The following is a 19,051-nucleotide window of genomic DNA, read 5'->3' on the forward strand; positions in this document are numbered from 1 at the left end:
GTTCCACTGTGACTCTGAATTTAGGAAACAGAAGGCGAGCAAAAGAGAACGATGAGAGTGAGTTTCTTTTCAAAGATAAGCACAACTCAGCATGTGACATTTTATGATTATAAAATAGATATTTGATCTATGGAGTTTTGACTGAACTTTGTTTTGTCAGCTTGTCTTATACAACATTAAAAGACTTAAGCATTGCAACAAGCTGGTCTGTAAATCTGTGATGACTCTGTGTTTTTTTGCTGTATTATGAAAATGTTCTGGGTGAGTGTTACAGCATTAGAAATACTAAGATTAGATCAGTGTTACTCATAAAGCATGAAGCATTTGCAGTAGTTTAATATAGAACTACCTTTTAGCTGTTTCATATGAGTTTAAAACTAATAAAATGAGTGTTTGAGAAAAACAAAAATCATAAAATAGCAGCAAATGCAAGTTACAGTTATCCAGAGCTCAAAGCAGCATTATTACTGTGCTTGTTTTGTTTAATCAAAATTTAAATCTCAAACTTTTTTAAATAGTTTGAAATTAAAAAGTATCTGAAGCCATTTTTGGTATTGGCTAAAAAAAAAACTATTATAGTAGTTTCAGAATATAATGTCTCTTAATTAGAAAACAATCATTTCTACCTCATATAACTGTATATGTGTTGATTGCATCTCATAGTAAAGTTTAAGTTATTTTTCTTTCTGTCTTGTAGTATCATATAGTTTGAGAAAGTAAAGCCTGACTCACTATCTAAAGACAAACCGTTTTTGCTACAACAGCAAAAACATACTGATACATAAGCTTGTCATGAACTGTTTGGTTGTGCCCATCAAATAGGAGTAAAATTACTAACCATTCCTCACCGTCGGTCCCCTGACCGTGGTCGGGAGATGCAAGGGGAGATTCTGTCACGGTCTGGCTGGCAGACCGTGGGGATGTGGGGAAGGAGGACCCAGGCGCGGAGCTCAAAGTTCAAGCAGTGCGTTTATTTACAGAGGGTGATATCAAACAACAATAAATCCCCGTGTTTTTCCCCAGACTCCCGTGTCGTGTCCTCCAAGTGCTCTCTGCTCCCGTGTCTGCACTCCCGGTGCTCGCTGCTCCTTAAGCCTTCCACGCTCCTCCTGCGGGAAACAATAGCGGCAGTAGTCAGGACACTGAAAAATGGCAGGCATACACTACACGACCAAAACCTAAACTGGGTAACTAACGTGGAGTCCCAAGCAATGATCCCGCGTCGGTGGGAGCTCCAAGACTCTCTTAAGTAGCTCCCCCGACGAGGCCTGATCAGCAGCAGGTGTGTGGCTTCGGGTGTGGCCAGTCCCCTTGCAGGGCCACACCCTCCAGGCCTGACGCCGCCTATAAACAAGTGCTCAGCCACCCACACACACATATACACAAGCACAGAGAAGGGGAAGCAACACCAAAATACACAACAATAACACAGGTCCATGACTGCCCAGGGGTCCTGGGTCGCCCAGTCCCAGGACCCTGACAGATACTTCCTCCAGGGCCGAAGTTTTGTCCTACTTTGGGGTTAAATCCCCCCACTTTTGTGGAGCAGTGAGGCAGGCAGAAATTAGCCAAGACACCTGAGATACTGAAGGGATGAGGCTTTAATAACGGTACTGCACATTCAAATACACACTGCATAGGCTGTAGCCCGTTAGAACGCTGCCCCCGTCACCGTCTCTACCCGCGACATTTTTTGCGCTCACAGCGTCTCCTCACGCGCATGCTCACACACACATCACCTACGGTCCTCACAGGACACCCAGCCACAAAAACGCGAGCAAATCCCGCAACAAATGAATATCATCAAACATAGATCAGTTTAAATGTGCTTCACTATATAATGAATTTGCTGTTATTCATACATTTTTGTCATTATAAATTTTACTGCTTGATGTCACAGATGTGAATTCCAGTAAAGATCAGAATAATCCCACATGAAATCGCATTATTATCGCATTACTAAAAACAATATTCTTGTAATATAATAAAAACAGGACTAATTTAGAAATGTCAAACACGTTCATTTATTACACATGAAACAAATAAAACTGTTTCATTTTGTTTTACAAAAATTCCTCTAAAACAGAAATCAAATAAAAGCACATTTGTTTGGCTACATTTTTTGCTGACTGATTTAAGGCAGTTCTCATAAACTTTTTGTCAGTCTTAATTCAGAAACAACAGTCCTTGATACTAAAAGAACCTGTATGGTCTACATATGATAAATTCAACAAAAGAATTATTTGTTGCAATCACACTTCAAATTTGACTTTAATTTGGCCAATAATTTTTTTTGTCATTTGTGTAGAAAGTTCAATTTGGTCTAAATATTTGGATCAAATTGACAGTCTCAAAAGGTTGATTATGTTCTGGACTTAGCGTTGTCAGTGGGAGAAACGTTTCGTCACAGTGACTTGTTCAGTCTCAGCTGACTGCAGGTTTCCCCAGTCTTATAAACAGTACATTTGAATAATGACTGAAACCAGCCCACTGAAGGAACAATGGACTGGGAGGTCAGTTCCTTGATGCAAATTGTCATGACCAAATTGACAGTAATCAGTAACTAATTACTGATTATTTCCCCTCAAAAGTAATCCCATTACTTGAACTGACTTTTTAAAAACATGATTTACAACCTGAATAGGTGATAAAGCGATAGATCTTTCAGCCCAATTCTACTTTTTCTGCACAATCCATCATACAAAGTGTAATCAAATGAAAAAGTCTCCTTTTAAAACTAGTTTTATTAGTTTTAATATTTTAACTTAATGCATCAAGCAAAAATTAAATTACATGCACCATTCTCTGACTGGAAGAAATTTGTTTAACATTTAAACCTATTTTCTGCACATTCCTGCACATAAAATAAAACAATTTTTGGTGTTTACACTCACTCTTTCAAATAGATGCAAGTAAAACACAGCAGAAAATAAATAAAAAAGTGGGGTAGGCGGATGTTTGCCCTGGTGCAGGTATGCCGCAGTGGTCATGTCAGAGGAAGGATCTGGGAGTTTCTCTTTGAATTTCACATTGCCGTGGCAGCATACTCAGTGCTTGCTCTGAAGATTAGGGGTTTTTTCCCTGTAAAAAGAAATTTTCTTCCCAGACAGTGAGCAGCAGATGCTGATGATTTTGTCACTTTTTACAGAATCAAACTCAAAGTAAGGTCAGTACTTCCACGCATTAAATACTGCACCTCATACTCCTGCACTCGTTATATTATCCATTGTTGATCTGCACACAGTTGCCACGAACGTCGCACTCGCTTATGTCATTGTCATGAGACACTCTCACAAACGCAATGTGAGAGTAACGCAGTAACGCAGCGTGCTTACGGGAAAGTAACAGTAATCTAATGACCTTTTTTGCAGTATTAATGCCTTACTTTACTCGTTACTGCCCATCTCTGTTGTAGACTATTAAGAAATATAATTACAATACAAAGAAAACTATAATCGTAACAGCTTCTACGAAATCAGTTACAACCACTCTAAATTCTTCAGTTTATGAGATTTTGCATTTAAAAATGTGATAAAACTCCTCGTACAGTTTTTCTAGAGTAGATCAGTGTTGGAAAAATTGTATCCATTTCCAGCTCAATAATTAGGCGTGGAATAAGCAAAGAGGTAGGAGCTCTTATTGAATCTATTGTACAACAGCATCTCAGACACAGAAGATTTTTAGTCATATACATTTGCCTGTCTGTACTCTGGGCTTCTTAAATAAAAAGAAACTATGGTTCTCTCACTGCTGTAAAATTAATTGCTTAATAAACAGTTTTGTTTTGTCTTTTAATTTACACAGCCTCCATGACAGCCTTTTTCTTCTTTGTGGTCTTCTTTTGGACATTAACTGTGTTGCTGCTGTTGTTGTTGTTTCTGACACTGCTGGCTCTCTTCATCTGGTACACCACCTTAGCTGCTTCATCAGAAAGAGTCAGCTGTAATAGATGTAAAAAAAATTGATAATCTGTGAATAACTATTTTTTACAAACTCATAAACAGACCAATAAACAAAATCTAATATCTTGTTCCAGTGGATCTTGTACTCTTGCACTAATTGCAAAATTTTCGTCTATGGAGAGGTTCAAAAAGTAGCTATAAAAACTTTATTCACTGTGGTTGCTTGAAAGGTGCTGACCATTAAGGGGCTGTGATGGAGTTCAATAAGCTCATTCTCACTCTGAGTTTAGTATTTACTCAAGTTAAAATTTATAGGGTGAGGGCTATATTTTCATATTTACGACTGTTAGAAGTTAGTATTAACTTTGTTGTTGATCTGTTGCAATGTATGTGCAGACAAAAAACAAATAAAAAAAGAAAGATTACGAGTGCACAACATCTGATTAATGTTTCATGAATTCTTGTGCTGCTTCATTGGCAGTTGTATAAAAGTACGATTTTCCAAATCTTTGCCTGCTCAGTCACAGACAAACACAACATCTGACACATGTAAAAATAAAATAAAAATGAATACTTCCAAAATGTTCATGCTACATAAACAAAGGGTTTATATAATGATACAACTCACTGTGTGATATTTCATCTAATTGTCTTCATTAAAAAAGTGTATGAATACCTGGGATTCCGTGGTAATGTCCTCACAAATTGTCGTCATGGTTTCCATCCAGTTACCATACATACTCTCTTCCTTTTGGATTGGCCTCCACTTGCTGTAGTTTAGAAAGAGGCACTGTTACTGCCTACAACACAGTAAAGTCACACACACACTTGAACTCTAACCCCTTAAAACCATTCCACTTTCTTCTACTCACTTCAACCGTTAACGTAAAATGATCAGGTGGTGGCTCAGTGGCCCCACAGTACAGGTGAACTGATGGGTCTAGATCCCCCCCATTCAATGTGTACTAAGATCTGCATACATATCTGCTTTGCTATTTATTGTTATAGGGATTTAAAAAATAATAATCTGAATATTTATAAAAGTTTAAATGTCCGGTAGTAATAAAATAGTGACAAGAGATTAAATGCCACACTTGGAAAATATCTTTCCTACAAAGGCAGGCAGCAGTAACTACACAAAAGTAATAAAGTTGAGAATATTTGCATAATTATTCCTCAACATAATGTGTAACACTTTACGTTTGGACTATATAAAAGAATACTAAGGTAAGTTAGTTTGTTTTTAGGAGAACTCGAGCTTCTTTTCTCTGTATGATAAAGTTTAATGACCATTTTATGCACGTGGTGTCTCAAATTTAATTCCTGAAACACTGAGTGGCCAAATGTTGCAGAAAACAGTAGCTATATTATCTGGGATCTATATAGAGTTGTTTTAGCCACTTTCTGTCACTTCTACAAAGTAAACACTTCTTCACATTTCTTATAAATTTTGTGTAAACCATAATAATAAAAATGCTTGTAGTAAAAACAGATTTCGGTCTGGCTTTCATTGACTTAGGTCCAAATTCACCAAATTGACTTTTTACAGGATTCATCACAACAATAGCATGCAGCATACATTATCAGTGCCTTAATAGCTGGCTACTGAATCTCTCATATGTGCATTCATTATTACCTTTTTCTCCATGTATCCTCTACAAGACTCATACCTGACTTGTTGCAGCAGGTCTTGCTGTGCTTTCAGCTGCCTTTGTGCCTCCTGCACTTTACCCTCCATGGTTAAACTGGCACAGAGCTGTGCGCAGTGAACATCGAGCACTGCCATGTTAAGTCTACCTGCAAAAATCCGACTTTAGACAGACAGATAAACAAGATGAAATTAAATATATAAATATATTTTATGATTAACTGGAACACATTTAAGTTAATGATTCTAAAAGTATTTAACACCCAGCTCCAGCTTTTTACCTGCAGGTAGTTGCTGGTCGCTGTTCGGTGATGATGCGAGTGATTCTGTGTTGGTCTCTGGTCTTGAAGCTGAGCTGCATTTGGAATGGAAGCATTCCTTTCTGGAGAAAAACTGGTGAATACAGACCAATATATAACAAAATAGATTAGACTTTGGTTGATTCTATTAAATGCTTTCTGCACTAAAAATGATTTTTAAGCAGTAATAATACAGCAGAGTTGACCTACATTCCATAAAATCTGGTTTTACAGCAAACTGGAAGGTGATCTCCAGACCTTTGGTGACATTCCCAATCTCTCTTACCAGTTTGTGATTGTTTTCATCCTCATATGGAAAATACCTAAAGTGAAAGAGAGAGAAGAGTGAAAATAAAAGAAGGAAACAAAGGAAATTAATATTTTGGATACCACTGCACCACTCTATATTATTATTGTTATTAGACTAACATACAATCGAGTATGTAAAATGTTTATGTGGCAGTGTTTTTACGTTGCCACTCACACTCCATCAGAAGCGAGCAGGGTTGCTTTGACTCCTGTAGCTAGGACGTTATCTTCGGAGACCGATTGAATCTCTCTTGCTACCGTGCCAATGCTGACAATATTTACCTGCGCAAGCCAAGGAGCAAGAGTTACAGTAATATGTTCTTCTTTGTGTTTGCTTGTGTGAATTAATTTGTGTCTATCTCACTCTTCCTCCCGTAGCATCTGCCAGTTTACCAATATCAGCCAGGCGACAGTCTGTCCCTTCAAAAGTCATTACTGATATTATGACTCTGAAAAAGGAAAGAAAGAGATATGTTTTTCACAGAATTAGACAGGTCTTGTGGCTGATGTGCTCAGTTCATGCAGATGTGAAAAGTTCAAAGGTTTGAGCTAGACACCCTGCTGTAGCCAGGTGAGTCTGAATTCTGGAATGCTGTAGAGTACATGTGCAAAGAGTATATAAAAGAGTGTACAAACTGTAGCATGTAGCTGTAAAATGAAGTCTTAGTAGTAAATTCTCCATTTCTACTCCAGAACAAAGCATATGTTTCCAGTTTTTACTTTGTTTATCCCAACAAAGTGACTTTTTTGTGCTGATAAGCTACAAGTCAACTGATTTGCACTGGAGTAAAGGCTCTTAAACTTCACCAGATGTTGACGTCTTTGTTCTGTTCCAGATTCTGGTCATTGTGAACCTCTCCTCACAAGCATTTCTTTTTTTTTTCTTTTTTTTTTCCCACTGTTTTATTTTGACTGACGGTTTTATTTTTACAATCCCAATCAAAAGTTTAAGAATACTTGAAAAATGGCAAAACAAATCATATTTTGCATGGCTGGATCTTAACAAGGTTCCAAGTAGAGCTTCAACATGCAATAAGAAGAAATGGGAGGTTTTTTGAGCATGCATAATTTATTGAAAACAATGCTTAAACTGAAAAAGGCTGTTTTACAGCTGATCAAAAGTTTAGGACCACACCTCCAAAAAAAAACAACCCTGTAATTGCCCCCAAAACAGAAATCAGTGGCCGTTTGATGCCTCTGCACAAGCTCCATTGTTAAACTGAAGGAAAAATCACCCCAGACCATTATTGTGTCCCCTCCACTGTGACGCATAGAAAACATCTAAGGTTGGATCTACTTGTCATGCCAGTAACGTTGGAAACCATCAGGACCATCAAGGTTAAAAAAAATTTTCATCAGAGAATAAACTTTATTCCACCTTTCAATGTCCCATGTTTAGTTCTCTCTTGCAAAGTCCACATGGTCAGTTCTGTGGCATTCAAGGAGACGATACCATTGAAGACGTTTTTTGTTTTTGAGGCCCTTCAAACTATATGCTGTCTGATGGTTAGGAGGCTGCAGTTGGCACCAGTAACGGCCTTAATTTGGTTCGGGAATTGTCCAGTGTCTTGACAGACAGCCAATTGGATCCAGTGCTGGTGAAATTGTTTTGGGTCTTCCACTTGACTTTTTTGTTCCATAACCCCCAGGATCATTTAAGAAATTCCAAATGACTGTTTTACTGCGTCCCACCTCAGAGGCGATGGCATGTTCCGAGAGACTCTGCTTATGCAGTTCAACAACCCGACCACGTTCAAAAAGGGACGTTTTTTTGCCTTTGCCATCAGAACATCATGACAGTGTGACTATCTGACAGAAAATGACAATGAACCCACATTTTTGCACAAATTTGGCCTTTTAAAGGCATGCGGTCCTAAACTTTTGATCAGCTGGTATTGAAAATAAAAATCTTTTGCTTTAATTACACAGTCTGCACTTGAATCTGTTCTGTCAGGAACCTTGTTAAGATCCAACCATGCAAAATATGATTTTTTTTGTCATTTTTCAAGTGTTCATAAACTTTTGATCGGGACTGTGTAATTAAAATTAAAACAAATATACTCTGTAAACAGAAAAAAGTAAAAGATTTGAAATGGTAAATGGCCATTTATCTATATTTGTATAGCTCTTTACTTAGTCCCTAAGGACCCCAAAGCGCTTTACACATCCAGTTATCCACCCATTCACACACAGGTGATGGCGGCGGTGGCAGACACTGGTGCCACCGGGCCCTCTGACCACCACCAGTAGGCAACGGGTGAAGTGTCTTGCCCAAGGACACCACGACCGAGACTGTTGGAGCCAGGGCTCGAACCAGCAACCTTCCGATTACAAGGCAAACTCCCAACTCTTGAGTCACGATCGCCTACGATCAATATTTGACAGGAATATCTCTAAATACCACACAATTTCAATACTCGAAGAGGACAGGATGAAGTTTACACTTAAATCTGCAAAACAAAACAGGACTATTCTTATCAGCTGCTGTGTTTAGGAGCAGAGGTGGTGCCTGTCTGACTTTGAGGCAGACTCTTGTGTGGCAGGTAAATGATTGTTCACCAGAGACATGGTTAACGCAATTAAACATTGAGCATTTGTCAATGTTTAATTGCGTTAACCATGTCTCTGGTGAGCAATCATTTACCTGCCACACAAGAGTCTGTAAACTTCATCCTGTCCCTTGACAAATGCTCAACAACTTTGTGCATGCATGTGAGCCCTTACCCCTTCTGTACCGCATCTAGAGCCAGCTGAGTATAGAAATATGGAGTAAAGGCAGAAGGAGTCAGAGAGGGAGCTTCCTCCATCTCTCCCAGTCCGATGTTTGCTTTGCCATCAGTACATAAAATGACCTGTAAATCACAACAGCCGCAAGGTTCTTGTTAATAGTGGTGACAGTCACAGCACTCAGTTGTCCCAATCTGATATCTGACCGCTCATTTACTCACTTTTGACCCGGGGTACCTTGAAGCCATGGCAACGGAGGCTAATGCTGCGGGACCAAGACACGTGGCTCCATGTTCCCTGAGTCTAGAGTCAGAGATGTGGAGAAAACAAAGAGTGTTTCAGACTGTACAGAGCATTCTTCCATGTTTCTAAAACACTTCTAACACTTACTCTTTGACCCTCTGTATTAGGTGGTTGTAGGTCTCAGCGATACAGTGTGGGATGTTGTAAGTCACACCCTTTTCCCATATATGGTCGTAGTCAACTAGCGCCCAATCCCTGAGTGTGATAGGAGCACTAGTACCATCACCATATATTACAACCTGTGAAACCAGCAGAATGTAGTTAGAGTACTCCAGGGGCAGGAGATTTATAAGGTCTTCTTCATTTAATGTCTTCAACATTTAATTCAAATTTTGACAAAAAAAACAAATTCTCTGGCAGATGAGGGCAGATTGCTTCTCCCTTCTGTCTGCTGAAGAGCCATCTTCTACAGAGCATGACAGTTCATCATGGTAAACAGGAAGTCCTCTTGTTTTTGTGGGCCAGGCTACATAACTGTCAATTATGCAAGGTCCAAAGGGGACAAAAACAGGAAAACATTTAAAATTCTCTCATGTAGTGATAAATAAGGGATTCAATGGACTTTATAAGTCTGGTTCTATGAACAAGGACGTCTTATGATCTGCTCCACTGATTTTTCTATTTTACAACATTGAGGTAAAACTGGAGCAATGTACTTAGTTATAGCAACATAGAGGAATGCAATTAAATATTCATTATATCTTGAGTGACACGATTATATATTCATATAGATTAAAATTGGCCAAAAAAACCCCCAAAACCATAGGAAAGACAATAAAGGGCTTTTCTATTCTATTCTACTCAAAAAATGAGAAAGATCGCATGGAAGTAAAAAAAAATGTAACAGTAGAGTAAAAGGTAAAAAAAAATAAATTTAGTTTTTGTTGTCGTTGTTTTAAGGTAGACAGCAAAATACCTAAAGCTTTAGCATCCCCACTCCTGATAAGGACCCCAGGTTCAGTCTGAATCAACCATAATGATTTGTTCTCATTGTGATTTCTGGAGTCCAAAGACATAATGAATACTAAACACCTTTTACAATCTTTTACCACATGCTAGTTGGATGGGATAACACTTATATTTGTATTTAAATGTTCACAAAAAAGAAAGATTCAAAAAAGCAGCATACAAGAATCAGTGTTATAATTAATACTACTACTACTACCGCTACATCTCCTACCTCATCGTTAAATGTCACCAGAGCCACCCTCCGATGAGGGGACCGTTGCTTTATGGTGAATAGTGCCCTGTAGAGGGCATCCTGCATACCCTGTGAAGACATACCAAAACAGCACAAACTTTAAAACAAAATGATTATGTTAATGCAGCTCAGCCAATCAAACCACAACAAATTATCCTCTCACCTCTAGTCTGGATACGTATGTTACAGAGCCATTGCTTGATGGAACCTAAAGCAGAGCAAACATGATAAGACTGAACATTTCAAATGGAGTTTTATTGTGATTTAATTAACCTACAATCATGTGGAAAAGAGGTTTCAACTGTGGAAAACTGAATGTCTCTTTACTGCTACTACAGGTATTCAGAAGGTAAGTAGCAGCCAGGTGCTGCTAATTAATTACACTTGTTTAACTGATAACAAGTGAGTGTAGGCACCTCGATGACAGCAGACATTTTGGTATTTAGCTATATGTTACCACAATGCCACAATCTTTTTAAGAGTGGATGTCCCAGTAAGTCCACCCAAAGAACAGATTGTGCAGTGCTTACATAAACTGCAAGAAACTTGAGAGGTGCATCTCAGACTGAGTTAGCATGTTAAATGTAAAAAATCTTGACAGTGCCATTAGAAAAAGACTGAACAAGTACGGCTTGTTTGGAAGGATTGCCAGAAGAAACCCTTTTCTCTCTCTCTCTCTGTCTAAAATAAATAAATAAATAACACGTAAATAAACTTGCATCTGAGCAAAACACAAAACTTGACAGAGACAAGACTGCACAGACGAGATCAAAGTGGGAGGTTTGGCCACAATGTAGAGTGAAACCCAAACATAGCATATCATCATAAACACCTATATTGTGTGGATGCTGATTGCAGCTACAGGACCTGGGCACCTTGTTGTCATTGAGTCAACCAACAACTCCTCTGCATACCATTCTTTATTTTAGAATCAAATGTAAGCCCATCTGTCCGACAGCTAAAGCTTTGTCCAAATTATATCATACAACAGGACAAGAACACACAAAATCTACAACTGAATGTCTAAAAAAGAAAAGAATCCAGATGATCCAATTCAGAGTCCAGACCTCAAACTCACTGAAACGCTGTGGCACGTCCTGTTCTGTGGCAGGACCTTAACAGAGCTGTCCATAAATGGATGCCTGCAAAACTCAATCAACTAAAGCAACACACTTAAATGAGAGTGGAATAATATTCTTCACTGAGGACTTGACGACTGATAAAATCATACAGAAATGCATTTACTTCAAGTTATTTTATGCTCAAGGCGATCCTACAAGCTTTTGAATCATGCAAGAACTCTTTTTGCAACCACAAGGGTAGCCTCCAGCTTTTGATAAACAATGACTGTAGGAATTTTACCCGCAGTGTGTTTGAATAATGCAATCCACACACCTCTGTAGTAACGCTCATGCTGCCAGAAGTGTCCACGCAGAAAACAACTAGCGTGTCCTCTAAGTTCTGATAGTCGTCTTCACTCTGTCTGGGCAGGTAAAGGTCATCACTGCGCACACCGGCTCGCTGGCCAATGCACAAAGCAGCTAAACTTTCGTCTACGCTGTTTTCATATCCACAGAACTCACATCGCCAAACCTGCACAAGAAGAAGAGGATTTGCTTTTGTTTGTTTCAACTACCTTTGTCCAGTGGAAACCAGTTAATCAATTGGTTGAATCCAAAGAAATAAAAAATTCGGCAATTAAATTACCACTCACGTTCTTCTGTAACGAACTGAGACATGACAAAGCAGCACTACATTTCCCACAAATCACTGGCCTTTGAAAAGTCTCCATGCCTGAGTCTGATAAGCAAAGAAAGAAAAGAGATTAATAAAATCCCCAAAAATCTTGGAAGGAAGTGTGTTTGCATGTGTGTGCCCCCTGACCTTGACTAGTGTCAACCAGTTTTCCAACATTGAGTGAGACAACGTTGACGTTGGCCTTCAACCTGGTTAATCCTTCCAGCTTGTCAACTGATGAAACGCAAAAAGGAAATGAGAGAGAGAGAAAGATTAAATATCAAATATAAAACATAAGGAAAGACTGGCAAATCAAACTCACGTCTGGGAGGAACAGGAGGAGGGAGGGAGGGAGGAGCAGACGGAGGCTCGAAGGAGGAATTGCTGTAAAGAGGAAGAGAAGTAGGCCGAGGTTTCCTCAGTCGACGAGGGGGCAGCGGTGGAGGAACCTCATCTGAAGTAACAAGGAAACACTGAATAAATAGCCTACAAAAGCAAAACGTATCAAGTGACACGTTCTCTAGGACATGCAGAGTCCAGGCTATGGCTTTATTACCTCACTGCAGTCATTATCTGATGTGCATATGTGAGATCCTTTTAAAATCTTCTTTCAAAACTTGTCTTAAAACATTAAAGGTCTATCAGAATAAAACTTCCACCAACCCATGGACCTAAAGGAAATGGCTACAGCTGATCCGATCAAAGATTGTGAAAATTAACAGCTGATTTTGTCTCTTTAAATTTTGAGTTGTAAATTTAAAATTCACTCTCCTTAAAAACAAGCAAACAAACAAACAAAAAAATATTACATTAGTCAGGTGGTCACACTTGCCCTTTAGTTTAGTTATCACATTTCTACTCTGTATTGTTTATTCCTTGTATACTAACTGTCAGCTATATATTAGCATGAATGTCAGGCCTTTTTAGGAAACCCAGGAGCTTTTTAATCAGCTGACCGTAATCTTACTAATTTCAGTACTATCGCCTTTATCTTTAAATGAACAAACAGAAACAGAAGCCATGATTTATTCCTGTTGGTGTAAGGCAAAAATAGTACATTCTGGATAGCATCTGACATGCAGCGGCTTCATTTTTTTCTGCATGAAAATGAGCTTAACACCTCTGGTTGATATACAGCCACAAACCATGACAGAGCCTCCACCCTGTCTTACAGATTTTAAATTAGAATCTAAATCAGAAATACTTTATTAATCCCGAAGGAAATTATAGGTTACAGCAGGCAGCACGCTAATGGCGCATGCACACTTACAAAGGAGCCCTCTGACCAAACTTTACACAAACATCACATTGGGAAGACATGTCAGAGAGGTAGGCTGATAGGAAAAAACAACACAATTCATAACATGAGGTGAGAGGAAGAGGGGAAAAAAACTCCACTCAGACTGAGCTGCTAATGGGAGAAGAGGTTGAGAACAGAAAAAAACACCCCAGCACAAAAAGCCTGTATGTCTGTCAATACACCGTAGAAACACAAGACAAGAAACACTCAGTGTTGTACCTCATCCATACCTATTGATGTAAATTTGAACCAAAAAGTTTAAACTTCATGCTGCTGATTTTCAGTCTGGTGAAGTAGAGGGGACCTTTTCCCCAATCGAATCATATAATGTTGGTTCCCTTACCTAACCAAAGACTAAGTGAAAGTGAAACTAAACTGGGAGTGAAATCAGAATTAATCCTAGAAGTAATGCAACATGAAGTCTGAAAACAATCCAAAGTAATAATGTCTTAATGCATGCTCAATAATCCAGACAAGGAAATCCCAGAAAGTTTATTCTGTTCGCCTCAACATTTCTTCACTGATCCAAGTGACTGCATCCATCTCAGATGATGAGATGGAACCACATAAACCGTCGCAAAATGATCTGAACCTAGCACCACTAACAATAGGCCGTGGCCTCGATTTGGCAGTCGTCAATATGCAAATTGTTATCAGTGGCCATCACATGGGGAATGGCTGCGACCACACTGGACCATAAGAACCACATAAACCATTGCAAAACAATCCGAACCATTGACAGTCATGTGACATCAATGCCAAAAAGTCATAAAAGCGTTCACTGTGAGACCTAATATCCATCTATCTAGCTGCAAATATGAAAGCTGTTTTATAATAAATGCTGTCTTTTTGTTAGATTTTTCTGATTGAACTTCAACCAACAACATTTTAAGGCCTGAGGAACTCGGAAAAAATTCTACAGGCCATCTGTCACCATCCATCCATTCTGTTGTGCTTATCCAACCATTTACTATCTATCTGCAGAACAAATAATACAAATCTTGATTTTTGTTTTTATGATCTGCGTTAATACTTGTTAATACTTGATATGTGGAATATTTACTTTATTTCTTACATTAATTTCACTGAAATTGATTTGTGTTGGTGAGAAATTCAATTTTACTGGCAATGGGGGTGGAGCCAAACTGATTTGGACTGATTTTTTAGTTTTATCAGCATTAACTGTCACACTCTTCTAACATCTTGATAATTAGAGCTATCTGACATCTTTTTCTCTGTGTGGACTTTCCCTTGTTGAACCTCTATCTTTACATCTCCTACACAGTTCGTCTCTTTGTCTGTCTTGCATTTGCAAGCATGCCCACACACACACACACGCACGCACACACATTACTACTTAATATGCTTTCCTGTTATTTCACTGCAATGCTCTTGAGAATTTAATCAACGCTCTGGCCAGAAAAAAGCAACGGTTCATCACCATCAGCGTCATGAGAGCTGCATGCTTGTGCACATTTTTTGCAAGTGCATGAGTGAGAAAATTACCTGCTTGTTGTTTTACTGGCACTATGTTGTCATACTCGGGCCCCATAGGAAAAACGCCTATAGTTGGAGGAAAAACCCTTCGTTATAACAGGTTTAAGCAGTTATGCACGCTCTCTTCCTTTTTGGTGGCACTTAATACAAACAGACGCAGACTGTTCTGCAACTCAGGGTCAAAGATGTCAACATTTCACCGGATTAATGTACTTGAAAGGTTCTAACTATAGCAAGCATGAGCATTATTTGTCACATTGGCAAAGATTCACTTTAAGAAACTCACCTGGTCCATCTGGACTCCAGTTGCAAACAACATGGCTGCAAGCAAACTCCATCTGCAACACACAGATATTTATTTAAATTGATTGCGACACCATTTAAAAGACCCACAATCTCTTTGGGTTTTTATCTTTAAGAGACAAATGAATCAGATAATGGGGACAAAGAAAGCGAGAAAAGCTGACATATCAGCTTCATGACTATGGTAGACGAGCTTCCTGGCATTGTCAGTGCGTTGTCACCACAGCAGCTGTTCCTTTGGTTTGGTTATTTTTCTTGTTAACAGGTGCCTCAGTAAAACACTTCCTGTTATAAGAACAGGGAAGAAATGAGAAAACATGAGAAGTAATGGCTTCTTAAATATGAAGGAATAAAAGTTGCATTTTTCTTCAGGTTTGGTTTGTTTGGTTGAAGTATGGCTGCAGACACTGAAACTAGAGAACAGAGCCAATGCCATTGAGGTCAACGTGAAGGAAATGACAGGGTTTAAAGTTCTGAGAACTGTTAAATTATTAACCAGATTTAGATTGTTTTTAATCAGAGCATGGTGGCAGTCACAGAGCAGGCTACAGACTAATGAGTGTTAAAGGGGTCAAACCACAATCTCACACCCCCAACCAAAACCCCCAAACAGCTCTAATGTGACTCCAAAATTATCTCAAAAGCCTATAAAATAAAAACCTACACATTATTTTAAAACAAAAAACTCAAAAAGCGCCTAACATGCATGTGTTTGGACTGTGGGAGGAGGAAGGAGCACCTGAAGGAAACCAACGAGAAGCCGCAGAGAAAACATGCAAGCTCCACACAGAAAGGCTTCCTGTGAGCCGACAGCCAAACCGCTGCACCGCCCTGCCCTGATATGACTGCACTATCCTGCTGCTGATTAACACGATGCCTTGAGAAATGTGAGGTTTTTGACGTGTACTTTAGTGACCAGCTAAATTTTTTCTACGTGGACCTTAACTAAAGCAAAAAGGAAAAACTAAGGATGACTCTGTGGATACTCAGAGTGATTGGTCAGATAAATATGGTCATTTATGTTTTCAGACAAATTTTTTGAGAACATTTCCTTCTTTCTTGTTTCACAATAAAAATGTGCGCAATTTCTATTTTTTTTATCATTAAAAGTTCATGATCCTTAGATTGTGCACCCCATGTTACACCCAGAAAATGAAAATGACGACGTCAGTCAGTTTATTTTCAAAAGTTTCTTTGGAAAAGTTTAAAAAGGAAAGTTTTGTAAGACTTAAAGGTAAAAACTGTTTTTAGTGTATAGCAGCTGCTAGCCATACTGTTGTTGTGTCTCAGCACATGTAGAGTCGAAATTCACATTTTTCTGTGTTCTTCATATTCTTCAGCTCTATGTTGTGAACTGTTTTGAACCATGTTTCCTCCAAATTTATTCACGAAGCAGACGTTCAGTTTATCAAGACAGCAGCTATCTGCACTGATGACAACCAGAAATCCTCATCTAAGCATGAATTCCCCTTAGAGTAGAATTATTATTTTTTAATTAAAGCTGCTTTATATTAAAGGTGTCTTTTTTTATGTCTGTTTTTTTTTTTTTTTTGCTTTTTTCAGATGGAACTTTAACCAGGTACATTTTAAGAGCAGAGGGACTCAAAAAGATTCTGAAAGGAAAGGTTTTTACTGTGTCATGGTGAGCTTATAGTCCATGATCATCAAAAAAAAACTGAAGGTAAGCTTAGGTATCATTTTTAAGAGCAAGATTTGCTCTCAAAAAAAGATTCAAACGTAAGTAATCTAAAACGAACCACACAAGCTTTACTTTAAAAAAGAAATTGTGCATTTTGCTATGAATTACTCTAAAAACATTTCTCACCATCACAGAGATTTAAAGGGTTTTTTATTTTTTAGATTGTAGGTAGAAAATCCTGAAGATCTCTGGAGCATTTTGTTCGAGTTTTCGCTGAAAGCCATTTTGAAACAAGAGCGGGCTGAACCACAACATTAGCTCTACTCATGCAAACTCATTGCTTCAAAAAAAAGTCACATCAACCCAAGAGGGTTGAGCTACACTTATTTTGAGCTTGCTATAATTAAAGGAAGATAACGTAAGCAACAACTTAAAATAACACACCAAAGTCTGACCCTTTTCTCCACTTTATACAAGCTTTGTTTTACAAGTACTCCTGACTCAGAAAGTCAAGAATGCACAGCAAGTAAGACAGCGTTTTCTCTGTTCCTGTGACACACACACAGCAAATTAAATACAAAAGACAGAGGTCGGCACCTCTGTGCTGCTCAGTATGAAGGCAAAAAGTACTAATGAGTCAACATAAGCAAATGCTCTCACTTAAATTACTTAAGGAGCTTATTTGCATTTTCACACAGCAAGTTGGGCATGCCCAGGATATCATTTCCTTATTTTTGCTTCCCTAAACCTCACAACCTCGGTTATGCTCAGAGGTTATCAGCTCTCTAAATCACTCCAGGTTGCTCTATAAATAGGTCGATCTTGGCAACCGGGACCAAACAAGTTGAGCTGCATACTTCACACATGTGCAGCAGAGTTTCTGCAGCTTTTGCAGGTTAGTTTCAAGGTTTGCATCAGTTGGGTACCTGAACTACTTTCTAGCCTTTCATAAAAAGGGCCTCTGGTGGGATACACCTGTCACCCGGTTTAATTCAGTAAAGCTGCTAAACTGCATCTGAATGAAGAAGAAAGGTGATTTGAGAAACTTTGAATGTTGTATGATTATTTGTGCTGGACAGGGTGGTCTAAGTATTGCAGAAACTGCTAATCTGCTGGTATTTTACTGCACAGTGATCTCTGTGGTTTACAGAGAATACTCTGAAAGGGAAAATGTAAAGTGAGCAGCAGTTCTCTGGGCCTTGTTGATGTCAGAGGTCAGGGAAGAATGACCAGAGACAATGGTACCTCAAATAAACACTCATTACAACCAAAGTATGCAGAAGAGCATTTCTGAATTAACAAGGAACCTTGAAGCAGGTTTAATTCAATGTTATTTATATAGCGCCAAAAACAGACAATAAGACATTGGAAAAATGTTGCCTGGTCTGATGAGTCTTGATTTCTGTGGCAAAATTCAAATGGCAGTCAAAAGTTGGTGTTACATGAACATGGATGCACAGATCGATGCATTGTATTAATACTTCCGTCTGGTGGTGCTGGTATAATGGCATTAGGCACATTTGGGCCCCAAGTGAGCATCATTTAAAAACCACAGCCTGCATCAGTGTTATTCCTGGCCATGACTTGCCTTTTCAAGTCAATTGTATTTTATTTATATAACACCAAATCACAACTACACTTGCCTAAAGGTGCAAGGTGCAGAATAATACACCATGTCACAAAGATCAGGATAATCTCAAGCTGGTTTCTTGAAGATTACAGTGCGTTCATTGCACCCAAGAGGCCTCCAAAGTCACCATATGTGAGAACAGTAGAGCACCTTTGAGATGTAGTGGAACAGGAGATTCACATCATAGATTCATGAAGATTCCAGCATCTTCATGAATCTGTGCCATGAACAGTTATCTGTTTTCCTAAACGACAAATTAATCTCATCTGTTGTATCAGTTAGTAAATTAATTCTTTATACTTGTACATAGATTCAATTTTGAAAAGTGGATAAAGCAGGTGCATATCACGTTTGGAAACTTTAGTCCAAAACATTTAATCAAAAGTTAGCTAAATTAAAAATACACGACTCACTCCTGAAAATAAAAGCTGTAACAATTTATCGTGGATACACACACACAAGAAGAAAAGAAATACCTTTGCAGCGGTCTGAGTGCAGCGGTGTCGCTCAAACTGAAAGCGTTTCATGAAGCATGTTTCTAATATGTGTGAGAGTG

At 38.6% G+C, this 19,051-nt stretch overlaps 1 protein-coding gene across 1 annotated transcript; it reads right to left on the reverse strand.

Annotated features, from left to right (window-relative positions):
• Positions 1–2,006: 2,006 nt before the first annotated feature.
• Positions 2,007–19,017, reverse strand: LOC146579567 (circularly permutated Ras protein 1). Its single transcript, XM_085263562.1, has 19 exons — positions 18,972–19,017; positions 15,210–15,261; positions 14,933–14,989; positions 12,449–12,580; positions 12,274–12,360; positions 12,104–12,189; positions 11,785–11,982; positions 10,553–10,597; positions 10,369–10,458; positions 9,276–9,427; positions 9,107–9,188; positions 8,883–9,010; positions 6,523–6,607; positions 6,334–6,440; positions 6,060–6,172; positions 5,832–5,943; positions 5,573–5,713; positions 4,579–4,672; positions 2,007–3,940 (listed from the first exon to the last, which is right to left on the reverse strand). The coding sequence occupies exons 2-19, from the start codon at positions 15,259–15,261 to the stop codon at positions 3,797–3,799; spliced, it is 1,905 nt and encodes a 634-aa protein (XP_085119688.1). The 5' UTR covers positions 18,972–19,017; the 3' UTR covers positions 2,007–3,796.
• Between the last annotated feature and the right edge of the window lie 34 nt (positions 19,018–19,051).

Source organism: Mchenga conophoros, linkage group LG3 (genome assembly GCF_057382185.1).
Source record: "Mchenga conophoros isolate Kocher_MC1m ecotype Shallow Benthic linkage group LG3, M_conophoros_male_GT1.1, whole genome shotgun sequence".
NCBI lineage: Eukaryota > Metazoa > Chordata > Actinopteri > Cichliformes > Cichlidae > Mchenga > Mchenga conophoros.